The 13,116-nt window shown below is 44.6% G+C and overlaps 1 protein-coding gene across 2 annotated transcripts in view; it reads right to left on the reverse strand.

Moving 5' to 3' along the window:
- Nucleotides 1–13,116, reverse strand: part of TKTL1 (transketolase like 1) — a 40,527-nt gene that overhangs the window by 14,027 nt on the left and 13,384 nt on the right. For both annotated transcript variants that reach the window (XM_069463500.1, XM_069463499.1), the window contains exon 6: nucleotides 8,792–8,985. In XM_069463500.1, coding sequence (XP_069319601.1) covers nucleotides 8,792–8,985 — 194 coding nt within the window. The remainder of the gene's footprint in view (nucleotides 1–8,791; nucleotides 8,986–13,116) is intronic.

Below are 13,116 nucleotides of genomic sequence, written 5' to 3' on the forward strand. Positions count from 1 at the left end.
TGGTGGCTCACGCCTGTAATCCTAGCACTCTGGGAGGCCGAGGCGGGTGGATCGCTCGAGGTCAGGAGTTCAAGACCAGCCTGAGCAAGAGTGAGACCCCATCTCTACTAAAAATAGAAAGAAATTATCTGGCCAACTAAAATATATATTTTATTTTATTTTTTTGAGACAGAGTCTCACTCTGTTGCCCGGGCTAGAGTGAGTGCCGTGGCGTCAGCCTAGCTCACAGCAACCTCAAACTCCTGAGCTCAAGGGATCCTCCTGTCTCAGCCTCCCCAGTAGCTGGGACTACAGGCATGTGCCACCATGCCTGGCTAAATTTTTCTATATATATTTTTAGCTGTCTATATAATTTCTTTCTATTTTTAGTAGAGATGGGGTCTCGCTCTTGCTCAGGCTGGTCTCGAACTCCTGAGCTCAAACGATCCACCCACCTCGGCCTCCCAGAGTGCTAGGATTACAGGCGTGAGCCACCGCGTCCAGCCTTAAAATATATATATAGAAAAAAATTACCCAGGCATGGTGGTGCATGCCTGTAGTCCCAGCTACGCGGGAGGCTGAGGCAGTAGGATCGCTTGAGGCCAGGAGTTTGAGGTTGCTGTGAGCTAGGCTGATGCCATGGCACTCACTCTAGCCCAGGCAACAGAGTGAGACTCTGTCTCAAAAAAAAAAAAAAAAAAAAAAAAAAAGGAATTCCACTAGAATATTACTTGAGATTGGACTGAATTTATAAATTAATTTCGGGAAGAACTGACATCTTTACAATATTGACTTTTTCTATTAAAAAACAAAGTTTGGGCTGGGCATGGTGGCTCACGCCTGTAATCCTAGCACTCTGGGAGGCTGAGGCAGGAGGAATGCTTGAGGCTAGGAGTTCAAGACCAGCATGAGCAACAGCAAGACCCCATCTCTACAAAAAGTAGAAAAATTAGCTGGGCATGGTGGCATGTGCCTATAGTCCCAGCTACTCAGGAGACTGAGGCAGGAGGATCACTTGAGCCCCCGAGTTGGAGGTTTCAGTGAGCTATGATGACATCATTGCACTCTGGCCTGGGTGACAGAACAAGACCCTGTCTAAAAAACAAAAAATCCCACAAGGTTTGGCAGCCCCTCAAACTGTTAAACACAGAATTACCATATGAACCAGCAATACCACCCCTAGGTATATACCCAAGAGAAAACATACATCTATACAAAAACTTGTACACAAATGTTCAAAGCAGCATTATTCACAATAGTCAAAAGGTAGAAACAAACCAAATGCATATCAGCAGGTGAACGGATAAACAAAATGTGGTCTATCTATAAAATGCCTTTTCCGACTACAAAAAGCAATGGGTTACTGGTACATGCTACATATGGATGAATCTCAAAACCATTGTGCTAAGGGAAAGAAGTCAGACACAAAAGATCACTGTACCTCAAACTCCTGGGCTCATGATCTCATTTATGTGAAACGTCCAGAAGACGCAAATCCAGAGAGACAGAAAGTAGGTTAGGTTACCAGGGGTGACAGGTCAGGAATGGGGAGTGACTGCTAATGGGTATGGGGTTTCTTTTGGGGTGATGGAAATGTAAGATTGACTTTTGTGATGGTTTCACAACTCTGTCAACATGCTAAAAACCACTAATTTGTACACTTTAAATGGGTATAAAGCTGTTAAAAAGGCAAACAAGGTTTGCCTCTTCATTTGTCTTTGTTCTTTCATCCAAGCACTCTAAAAAGATACAGCTGGGTGCAGTGGTTCACACCAATAATCCCAGCACTTTGGGAGGGCGATGTGGGAGGATCCCTTGAGGCCAGGAGGACAAGAGCAGCCTGGGCGACAGTGGCGGATTAGCTGGACACAGTGGTGAAAACCTGTAGTCCCAGCTGCTCGGGAGGGTCGCTTGAGCCCAGGAGTTTAGGACTGCAGTGTGCTGTGATCGTGCCACTGCACTCTAGCCGGAGCAACAGAGACCTTGTCTCCAGAAAATAAAATACAGAAATAAATAGGAGGATGTCAAGTGAAGAGGCCATTTTCCTCCTGTTCTTCTCCCGTAGCCACCGAGTTCCCCTCCTCCCCAGAGATAAACATCAACAATAGGTTTGCGAGATGACCTTTCAGAAACAGTCTACACACAAATATTAGGTTGGTGCAAAAGTAACTGTGGTTTTTAGCATTGTTGAAATTTGCCATTTGATACTGGAAAACATTCTTAAAAATAAATGTGGTTATGTTATCCATCACTTAAATGCGTATTTTTCACTGTTTTTTTTTTTTGCTATTGCCTTATTACTTGCTGTTTATATTTATTTTAGACCATGAAAATGATGTTAGACAAAAAGCAAATTCGAGCGATTTTTTTTAAATCCTTCATATTTGGCAATACAGTTAAAACAAAGCACCCTAAAAGTTCCACTGAAGTTGTGTATGTCACAACTACTAAAACTCTTTTAAAATAAAAACTCTCATGGTCTTTAAAGGAAAAGAGAAACAATAACATCTTCCCTACTTCATCTACTTTAATGCCATCCAGGTTTTAGCCACGCTACCTAATGGCTTATTTATTCTTACTGGGGAGACAGTTCCCTGTGAATTTTGGATTAAGACAAACCTGGTAAGTCCAGGTCTTATTATTCACTATTTCTATGACCTGAAGTGGCTCTCTCAGCCTTAATTTTCTCACCTATAAAGTGGGGGTAAAGTAACAGTAGCAATCTCACGGTGTTGTGGTGAGCAGAGACAAGCATGTGAAGTGCTTAGCACATAGTGGAAGCTCGGTAACTGCTTGCTACTAAATACACTACGCGATAAGGCCTTGTGCAAGCCGTACTGTGTACAAGCGCTACTCCAAGAACTTTACGTATACTGACTTTTTCAATCTTAACAACTATGACAGAGATAGATATTACTACTATCCCCATTTAACAGGTGAGAAACTGAAGCAAAGAGGTTGAGAACTTGCCTAAGTTTACCTGGGATTTGAATCCCATCAGTCTAGCTCCAGAGTCCTTACCCTCAACCACTGCACTGCAGTCCGCCTCCTGAATCAACAAGCCTTCTTAGAAAAGGAGAAGGGAGAGGGGCGGCCAGGCCTGGTAATGTTGAATTATTTGAGATGTTAAGGAGCACCCTAATATCTCAGATTAGGGCTCACCCCGCTCTCCCCTGACCCACCCCCATTTAAGATACTCCGAGGAACCTTTATGAATTTCGAAGTTTATGCTCAGCCAGTTTTACATTTGATGTCTTTTTTTTTTTTTTTTGAGACAGAGTCTTACTCTGTTGCCTGGGCTAGAGTGCCATGGCATCAGCCTAGCTCACAGCAACCTCAAACTCCTGGGCTCAAGCGATCCTCCTGCCTCAGCCTCCCAAGTAGCCGGGACTACAGGCATGCGCCACCATGCCCGGCTAATTTTTTCTATATATATTTTTAGCAGTCCATATAATTTCTTTCTATTTTTAGTAAAGACGGGCTCTCGCTCTTGCCCAGGCTGGTCTCGAACTCCTGAGCTCAAACAATCCACCCGCCTCGGCCTCCCAGAATGCTAGGATTACAGGCATGAGCCACTACGCCTGGTCTGATGTCATCTTTTGAAAGTTCTTACTAATCAGTCTCATGCAGAGCGAGGTGGGTAATAGAGGAAAAGGCGGCAGGAAACTGGACACTCAGCAGGCACAGGAGCAGCACCAAATGCCTGACTCACTTGGGGTTTTTTAAAAAGAGAAAGAACATCTTCCGACAAGTAATAAGACGTGGCCTTGACCACATGGGAATGGGATCCATCTCCCACCCCACAAAACCGAGAAAAGGGTAGCAGGAGTTGGTGTGAGCAGGACGTGGGGAGTGCCTCACTCCTGACAGCATGGAAACCTCGTTCGTCCCCCTCAATGCCTCTGACCCACGATTCAGGGTCACCTGTAGGGACTGGACTCCACCACCTCTGGGCTCATCTTCTCGATGTGGGCCGGCCGCACAGTCCATCACTGCTTCCAAGGACCCACTGACTTCTCTCCTGAGCAATTTCCCGCTACAGCTCCTGTACCCACTGCTGCTGCAGCCCCATGCTACGCTGGGCCCCAGAGGGGTAAGTGAGTAGGCACCTACCCACCGCCTTCCTAGCCCAGAGCCCTGGGAAAGTGCTCCCAGCACCTCACAAACAGACACATCTCTGCCACTCCAAGGGCTTTCCCTCGAGCAATTTTCTTGTTGTAAAGCAGCAGAGACAACTCGCAACATCAACAACGCATCTGGCCCAGGAACTGCTAACGAACATACAGTGCAGTCGTGGTTCAAGAAGTTTTGCAGACTGGGCACAGTGGCTCACGCCTGTAATCTTAGCACTCTGGGAGGCCGAGGCGGGTGGATCGCTCGAGGTCAGGAGTTCGAGAGCAGCCTGAGCAAGAGCGAGACCTCGTCTCTACTAAAAAAATAGAAAGAAATTATCTGGCCAACTAAAAATACATATAGAAAAAAGTAGCCGGGCATGGTGGCGCATGACTGTAGTCCCAGCTACTCGGGAGGCTGAGGCAGTAGGATTGCTTAAGCCCAGGAGTTTGAGGTTGCTGTGAGCTAGGCTGACGCCACGGCACTCACTCTAGCCCGGGCAACAAAGCGAGACTCTGGAAAAAAAAAAAAAAAAAAAAGAAGTTTTGCAAAGGAGATGAGAGCCTCGAAGATGAGGAGTACAGTGGCCGGCCATTGGAAGTTGACAACGACCAACTGAGAGAAATCATTGAAGCTGATCCCCTTACAACTACACGAGAAGTTGCCGAAGAACTCGACATCGACCATTCTATGGTCGGGTCATTTGGCATTTGAAGCAAATTGGAAAGGTGAAAAAGCTCGATAAGTGGGTGCCTCATGAGCTCACTGATAATCAAAAAAATGAAATGTCGTTTTCTCTTATTATACGCAACAATGAACCATTTCTCTTTTCCATCAGATTGTGATGTGTGTCGAAAAGTGGATTTTCTATGACAACCTACAACAGGTGACGACCAGCTCAGTGGCTGGACCGAGAAGCTCCAAAGCACTTCCCAAAGCCAAACTTGCACTACAAAAAGGTCATGGTCGCTGTTTGGTGGTCTTCTGCCAGTCTGATCCACTACAGCTTTCTGAATCCGAGCGAAACCATTCTATCTGAGAAGTATGCTTAGCAAATCGATGAGATGAACCAAAAACTGCAACGCCTAGCAGCCGGCATTGGTCAACAGGAAGGGCCCAGTTCTTCCCCATGACAATGTCTGATCACATGTCGCACAACCAACGTTGAACAAACTGGGCTACAGAAGTTTTGCCTCAGACACCATATTCACCTGACCTCTCACCAATCATCACTTCTTCAAGCATCGTGACAACTTTTTGCAGCGAAAATGCTCCCACAACCAGCATGATGCAGAAAATGCTTTCCAAGAGTTCATCAAATCCCAAAGCATAGATTTTTATGCTACGGGAATAAACACTTATTTCTCAATGGCAAAAATGTGTTGATTGTAATGGTTCCTATTTTGATTAATAAAGATGCGTTGGAGCCTAGTTATAATGATTTAAAATTCATGGTCTGAAACTGCAATTATCTTCACACCAACCTAATACTTGGTGAGCATCTCATCTTTTACATATAAGACGTACATAAGTCGGCCGGGAATGGTGGCTCACGCCTGTAATCCTAGCACTTTGGGAGGCTGAGGCGGGTGGATTGTTTGAGCTCAGGAGTTCGAGACCAGCCTGAGCAAGAGCGAGACCCCGTATCTACTAAAAAAAAAAAAAATGGAAAGAAATTATCTGGACAACTAAAAATATATAGAAAAAATTAGCCGGGCATGATGGCACATGCTTGTAGTCCCAGCTACTCGGGAGGCTGAAGCAGCAGGATTGCTTGAGCCCAGGAGTTTGAGGTTGCTGTGAGCTAGGCTGACGCCACGGCACTCTAGCCCAGGCAACAGAGTAAGACTCTGTCTCAAAAAACAAAAACAAACAAACAAACAAAAAAAAACATACAGTCTTGTTTTGGCTTGTAGTTGTATAAGCATCTTAGTATACATAGACTGTATATGATTATTTTTAGATATTTTAATTTCTATTACTATTATCAAAGGGATATCTTACCATTATATCTACTAACTAATTATTTAATATAAGAAAGGAACTGATCTTGTATACTAGTTTTGCTACAAGCTCTCTTACTGGTCAGTCTCTGTTCTTATTTCTAACCATTTCTGGTAGATTCTCTTGGGTTTTTCCAGACATACAACTCTATCACCTGCAAATAAGGATAGACTTGCTGTCTCCTTATTGGTACTGACATGTTTCTTTTTTAAGACAGGGTTCCACTGTCACCCAGGCTAGACATACTGGCATCCTCATAGCTCACTGCAACGTCAAACTCTTGGGTTCAAGTGATCCTCCTGTATCAGCCTCCTGAGTAGCTGGGACTACAAGCACATGTCACCACATCTGGCTTAGGTACTGGTTCTTTTATTCCTTAACTGCAACGACTAATACTTCCAGAGCAGGGCTGATAGGTGCAAAAGGGGCTCCAGATTTAAGATGTCTACATCTAGAGTCAAATTGAGGAAGTATCTCACTGGTCTTATTTTGTTTTACTAAGGTTTTTTCCTAAAAAAACCCAAAACAAAACAAAAAAAAAACACCACCAGAAATGTTGAATTTTATGAATTTCTTTTGTTTAGCATGCATAAATATGATCATAATTTTCCTCCTTCCTTTGATCTAATAATTTGACAATGAATTATATTAGTAAGTCTCCTAATAGTGATGAATCATCTGCATTACTAATTTGAACTTCACTGATTCATACACTTCTTTTAATGTACTAATGGAGTTGAGATTGGTTAATGTTTTATTTAGAATTTTACATTAACATTCATAAATGAGGCTGGTCTACAGTTTTTTTCCCCTTTGGGCTAGCTTTGCAACATTTTTGCTTCATAAATGAATCAAGATGACACTTTCCATCTTCTTCCATATTTGGAAAGGTTTGAAATAGCTTAGGGATTACCCATTCCTTGAAGGTTAAAAATAAATCACTCTTGTAACTTGGTGAGCCCGGTGCTTTTAAGTATAGCTCTTGGACAGTTTCCCAACTTATTTCTATGGCTATTGACCTATTTAAGGTTTTTGTATCTCTTTTAGTCAATTTTGATATTTAATGTACTCCAAAAAATTGTTTAACATGTGTTTATACCAATTAGCATGGAGTTGTTTATGGTTTTCTTATAATTATTTAAATGTTCTTTGTACCTACGGTTATCATCTCTTTCCAATGACTAAGTTTACATATGTTTTTTATCTCCTTGAGTAAGCTAGCTAATGGCTTGTCTATTGTATTAGTAATTCAAAGAGCCAGATTTGCACATTAATGTGATTTATTTTTGAACTCACTGACTTTTTTTTTTTTTGAGACAGAGTCTCACTCTGTCGCCCCGGCTGGAGTGCAGTGGCATCATTACAGTTCACTGCAACCTCCAACTCTTGGGCTGAAGCGATCCTCCTGCCTCAGCCTCCCAGGTAGTTGGAAGAACAGGTGCTCATCACCCCACACCTGGCTAAATTTTTAATTTTTAAAAATTTTTTGTAGAGATGAGGTCTCACTATTGCCCAGGCTGGTCTCGAACTCCTGGCCTCAAGTAATCCTTCTGCCTCAGCCTCTCAAAGGGCTAGGATTATAGGCGTGAGCCACTGTGGCTGGCCCAAAATCATTTATTTTTAACCCTTATCACCAGGCTAAGAAAACAAGCAACTCTCAAAATTTCTCCAAATAAGGAAGGATCAGAAACATGTTCTTCCTCCCAGGCTTGCCACCCTATTTCCTCTAGATCCTGAAGACCCTGCCTATTTCAGTTCTGCTATAATATAGCAGAAGGCAAGATATAAAAATGGTAAAAAACAAGAAAGCTTTATCCTCAGGGTTTCATGCATAATTTGATTCCTTTTCACAGAACTGGTTTTGATGAACTTCCCTGCTGCCCTGTGTAATCCAGAGAGTATGTCCAAAAGATCAGCCCACCTGGGCCACCATCCTTACAGGAGAGACAGAATTGTGGCAGTTTCATGCACAGTAGACTGTCAGCTCACAAACCAAAGTTAGGAAGCAAGAAAAAGCCACAGGCCGGGTGCGGTGGCTCATGCCTATAATCCTAGCACTCTGGGCGGCCAAGGTAGGAGGATCGCTTTTTTTTTTTTATTATTATTTTTATTTTCCCCTCCCCAAGGAGGATCGCTTGAGGTTAGGAGTTCAAGACCAGCCTGAGCAAGAGCGAGTGCCTGTCTCTACTAAAAATAGAAAGAAATTATATGGACAACTAAAAAATAAATACAGAAAAAAAAATTAGCTGGGTATGGTGGTGCATGCCTGTAGTCCCAGCTACTTGGGAGGCCGAGGCAGAAGGATGGCTTGAGCCCAGGAGTTTGAGGTTGCTGTGAGCTAGGCTGACACCACGGCACTCTAGCCCGGGCAACAGAAGTGAGACTGTCTCCACAAAAAAAAAAAAAAGAAAAGAAAAGAAAAAGCCACACAACACCAAGTGCTAATAAATAGCAACTGACCAATAAAAATATTCAGACCTAAGTGTTAAAGCAGAGAATAAAAATCAGAGCTACTAAAAGAGACAGTAAACCCATCTTTGTTGCTTATAACTGCTAATTAAATGTCATACTGTCCAGTAATTCGTTTATCCATGGAGATCAGAATAAATGAAGAATCCTGTGTATTTAGGAACAAAATTGGAGAACAAAGCAGTTGATGTACATGATTTATCCAATTATCCACCTTTTTGCCTACCTTGTCACCAACTTTGTAAGCAGGTGGAGAGGTCATTTCTATACCCACGATGCTGATTTGAGGTGAATCCTCAATAGGGGGTTTTGGTACAGGATTCCTGTTGGTCTGTATCTGGGTCTCAATTAATTTGATAATGGCATCTGCTCTTTCTTTTGACACTGGCTTTCCATACCAATTTTCTGCATCCTCAACATCTGTAACAAAACAAATAAAAGACATTCATTCTATAAATATTTAAAAGGTGCCTATCAGGTCATCTGAAAGACATCCCGATGGAAATGATGTCAGTCTGGGACTCACAGGAGTAAAAACCTGGCACAGGAGGGCCTGCGACAGCATTGAAGTCAGATAGAACAGCCTGGACCAAATCCTGAGGCTCTTGAAGGGGCCACTGGCCCAGGTGCTGTGAATGGAGGGGAGAGTGAGGGAGACAAGGCTGGAGAGACAGGCGGGACAGACTATGGAGGGCGGGTCTCATGGATATGATAAGGAGTTTGAGTTTTATCCCAAGCAAGACGGGAAATCACTGAAGGGTTTGGAGTGAAGAAAGTGACTGATCAGATCCATTTTAGAAAGACCATTGTGGCAGCAGTGTGGGGGCTGGCGTGGAGGGGATGCAAGCTGTACGCGCAAAGACTGCTGGCAAACTGCTACAGTCCGGGAGAAATGAAAGGGTGTGGCAATGGTCATGGGAGTAGAGATGGGGAGGAAGAGTGGATCTGACATGCGCTCTAGGGGACCAGGTATGTGTGTGGGGGCATATCAAGGAGAAATGGAGGCAAGGACAATACCCAGGGTTCTGCCAGGAGCACGCTGGCAAAATTGTCATTTATTGAACTGGAGGTATCAGATAAGACTGTATTTTGGGGTGGAGTCATAGAACGGTTTTATTCTAAAAATTCTATATTTTTAAAAAAAAGGAACCACAACCTTTGTAACTATTTAAACTTGAGATAAACAAGGTCAGATGTCAGCCTTGAAATGTGCAAGGAGTTACTCTTTCAAAACTCCCTCCTTCCCCAGACCCCAGTTCCACAGCTCCACTTCCCAGAGGTGACGCTTTACTAGTTTTGTGTGTGTTCTTCCACACAGTCCAGGCCTAGGTAAGCATGTTTTTACACACAGCACGCTTCCTGACTCTGATTCTATCCTGACCATGGAGATTGTCCCCTGCCAATCCTCTCATGGACTGTTTTCCCAGCTGCTCCCTCACGCAGGTAGAAAGCCACTGTTCACTTCCTGGGGGTTTCAGCTTTCCCTCCCACCCTAGCCAGACACTGTTGGTGAAGGCAAGACAGAGCAGGGGCCTCCAGCACATATTACAGGCATAACCACTGTTCACTAAACAAGCCCTCTCTACTGCCTCCTTCCCTGCTGCGCAGCTTTCTCCAGACTTCTCCATGTGGGTGAGCATTGCTCCGAGAGGCAGCTCGTGCTGACCCTGTAACCCGAAGGAAGAAACAGCTGGATAAGCACAGCCTTGGTAACTGAGTTAAAGACAGACTCCCTTAGAGATTCAGCAAGGAGATTCAGCTGAGGGACTCAGCAGAGCAGGGCCGCTGAGCTGCTGCTCTCAGAAACTCCCGCAAGCTCGGTACAAGGATCCCACAGGTCAGAGCCTGGCGGATTGAAGCCACAGATCCAAGCCATAGGTCAGAGCCAGGAGCTGGAGAAACTCCAACAGAGCAGCCATGATGAAGATTCAAGCAGGTTCCTGAGTCCTCGAGCATGGGAAGAAAGCCCCCCAAATTAGGAGGAGAATATGAAGGAGCAGGATGTTGGCAGAGATCAACCCCCGAGAGGCTTGCTGTCCAGTGAGAAGGGCAGGTGGAGTGGCTTATTTCTCTCTACCCTATATCTCTGGCAGGCAGTGGGCTCCTGAGCTGCTGGAGAGCTCTTCTACCCTCACAAGCCCAAAAGCTGCTGCTGTCAGTGAACTGGGAGCTTCGCAAGGACAAACCATCAGGCAGCTGGCGCCCTTGGGGTCACTTCCCATCACTGCAGACCCGAGCCAAGACAGCAGGCACCATATTGCTTCTCTATGCACCTCGCACCTTTGTCCTTCCCAGGGGGCCTCAGCCCCTTGCTTTTTGTCTCATTCATTCCCACACAAACATTTTCCAACTCCAGCCCAGACTGTGGGAGCCAGAGGGGGCTGGAGGGTCCCAGGGGATCTGTGTGACCCCAGAGTCTGGACATTCTGGGTGGGCTGCCTTCTGGAGAGAGGGACAGAGACGACCAGAGTGCTAGCTTTATTTCACTCACACTCTTTTCTTCCTCTTCCCCTGCCCTGCCCATGGCTGCTGAGAGACGACTGAGCCAGGGCTCTCGGGAACTGCTTCTCCTCTCCTTCCCCTCTCCCACCTGTGGCTGCTTAGAGAGACAATTGAGCCACCATGCCGAGGATTCATTCCACAGACAATGGGGCTCAGTCCTTTCCTCCAGGGATCCTACAGCAGACTGAGGGGTGCTTGGTCTGTGAGCTCTCTGTCTGTTGGCCCTTCCTGGTGCCACTTGCTGGGCGACTCCATCAGTGCAGGGCATGCCCCGAGGCAGATGGACATCAAACCTGCTTGGGAACCTGGTGGACAACTCGGGACCAGCATGCTTCTCCCTGGCACAGTCAGGGATTGATCTTTGGGGACCTGGGGACAGGCCTACAGGCCAGATCCCGTACCTCCAGGTCTCAACTGCATTGCTTGGGGGCAACGAGGGGGGAGATTTGTGACTGGGTGAGGCTACTATAGCCCCTCCCTGGCAGCTTTGCCTAGAAGCTGGGAGCAGATCCTTTGACCCCTGCTGAAACAGATACCTTATCACCTTTGGTGGAGCCTGAGGGCAAGCTCATACAACCCAGCCCTGCCCAGCTGCACTCCTCCACCCGCCTCTGCTGTGGCAGAGAAAAAGGAATCACCTGAAGTTCCAGGGCCCCACACACCACCTGGGGAAATCAAGTGCTTCTCAGGAGGGACTAGAGCTGGTCACAGGACCCAAAAACAACACTGAAGCTTGTTCCTTCCAGCAAGCACCACCTATTGGCAGGGAGGTCAATTTGTACTCCCTTTACAGCATTTACTGAGTCAATCATACAGGGTGTAGTTGAGTCTCACCCATTAAGCACCACCCACTGTCTCAGAGATTAAACTGGGCTTGTCATTATCTAATCAAAAGAAAACCTAAAAATAAGAAGCAAAAGCTGCTCCAGATGAGAAGGAATTAGTAAAAGATCTCTGGATACATGAAAAATCAGAGTGAAAGGACACTCCCTCGAACGAAAACAATAACTCTGTACCCATGCAAACCAACCCAAACGAGAATATTGAAATGACTAATAAAGAATTTTGAATATGAATTTTAAGGAAGGTCAATGAAATACAAGAGAAAATAAAAACTCAACACAAAGAAACCATGAAAACAATTCAAGAAATAAAGGAAAAATTCACTAAAGAAATTGAATTATTAAAAAAAAAATCAAGCAGAGCTTCTGGAAATGAAAAATTCATTCAAGGAAATACAAAACACAGTGGAAAGCCTTAAGAGTAGGCTAGATCAGGCGGAAGAAAGAATCTCAGAGCTGGAAGACAATGCCTTTGAATTAAACAAGTCAATTAAAGAGAAAGAACAGAGTAATAAGAGGAACAATGCAAGCCTACAAGAAATGTGGGATTATGTAAAGAGGCCTAACATAAGAATTATAGACATCCCTGAGGGCGAAGAAAAAAAATACACAAGGGCTGGAAAACCTATTTGAGGGAATACTTCAAGAAAATTTCCCAGGTCTTGCTAGAAATCTGGACATCCAGGTACTAGAAACACAATGGACTCATGGGAAATTCATGGCAAGAGGCAATCACCACAACATATAGCCATCAGACTGGCCAGAGTTAACACGAAAGAGGAACTCCTATGAACCATAAGGTAACTTACAAAGGAAAACCCATCAGACTAACTGCAGACTTCTCAACTGAGACATTATAAGCCACAAGGGACTGGGGCCCCATTCTCAGTCTTCTCAAACAGAATAATGGCCAGCCTAGAATTTTGTATCCTGCATAACTAAGTTTCTTATATGAGGGAGAAATAAAGACTTTTCTCAGACAAGCAAACACTGAGGGAATTTGTCAAGACCAGACCTTCCCTGCAGGAAGTACTCAGATCTGAATTATACATTGATCAACACAATAGATACCCACCAGCATAAAACAATCCAAAAGCTAAAGTTCAGAGCCCAGATACCACAATGGCTGAAGGGGTAAAACAAAACAATAAAGTTCTATGTAACAAGATGAACAGAAATCCACCTCACTTATCACTTCTTTCAATAA

This window comes from Eulemur rufifrons, chromosome 30 (assembly GCF_041146395.1).
Source record: "Eulemur rufifrons isolate Redbay chromosome 30, OSU_ERuf_1, whole genome shotgun sequence".
NCBI classification, from domain to species: domain Eukaryota; kingdom Metazoa; phylum Chordata; class Mammalia; order Primates; family Lemuridae; genus Eulemur; species Eulemur rufifrons.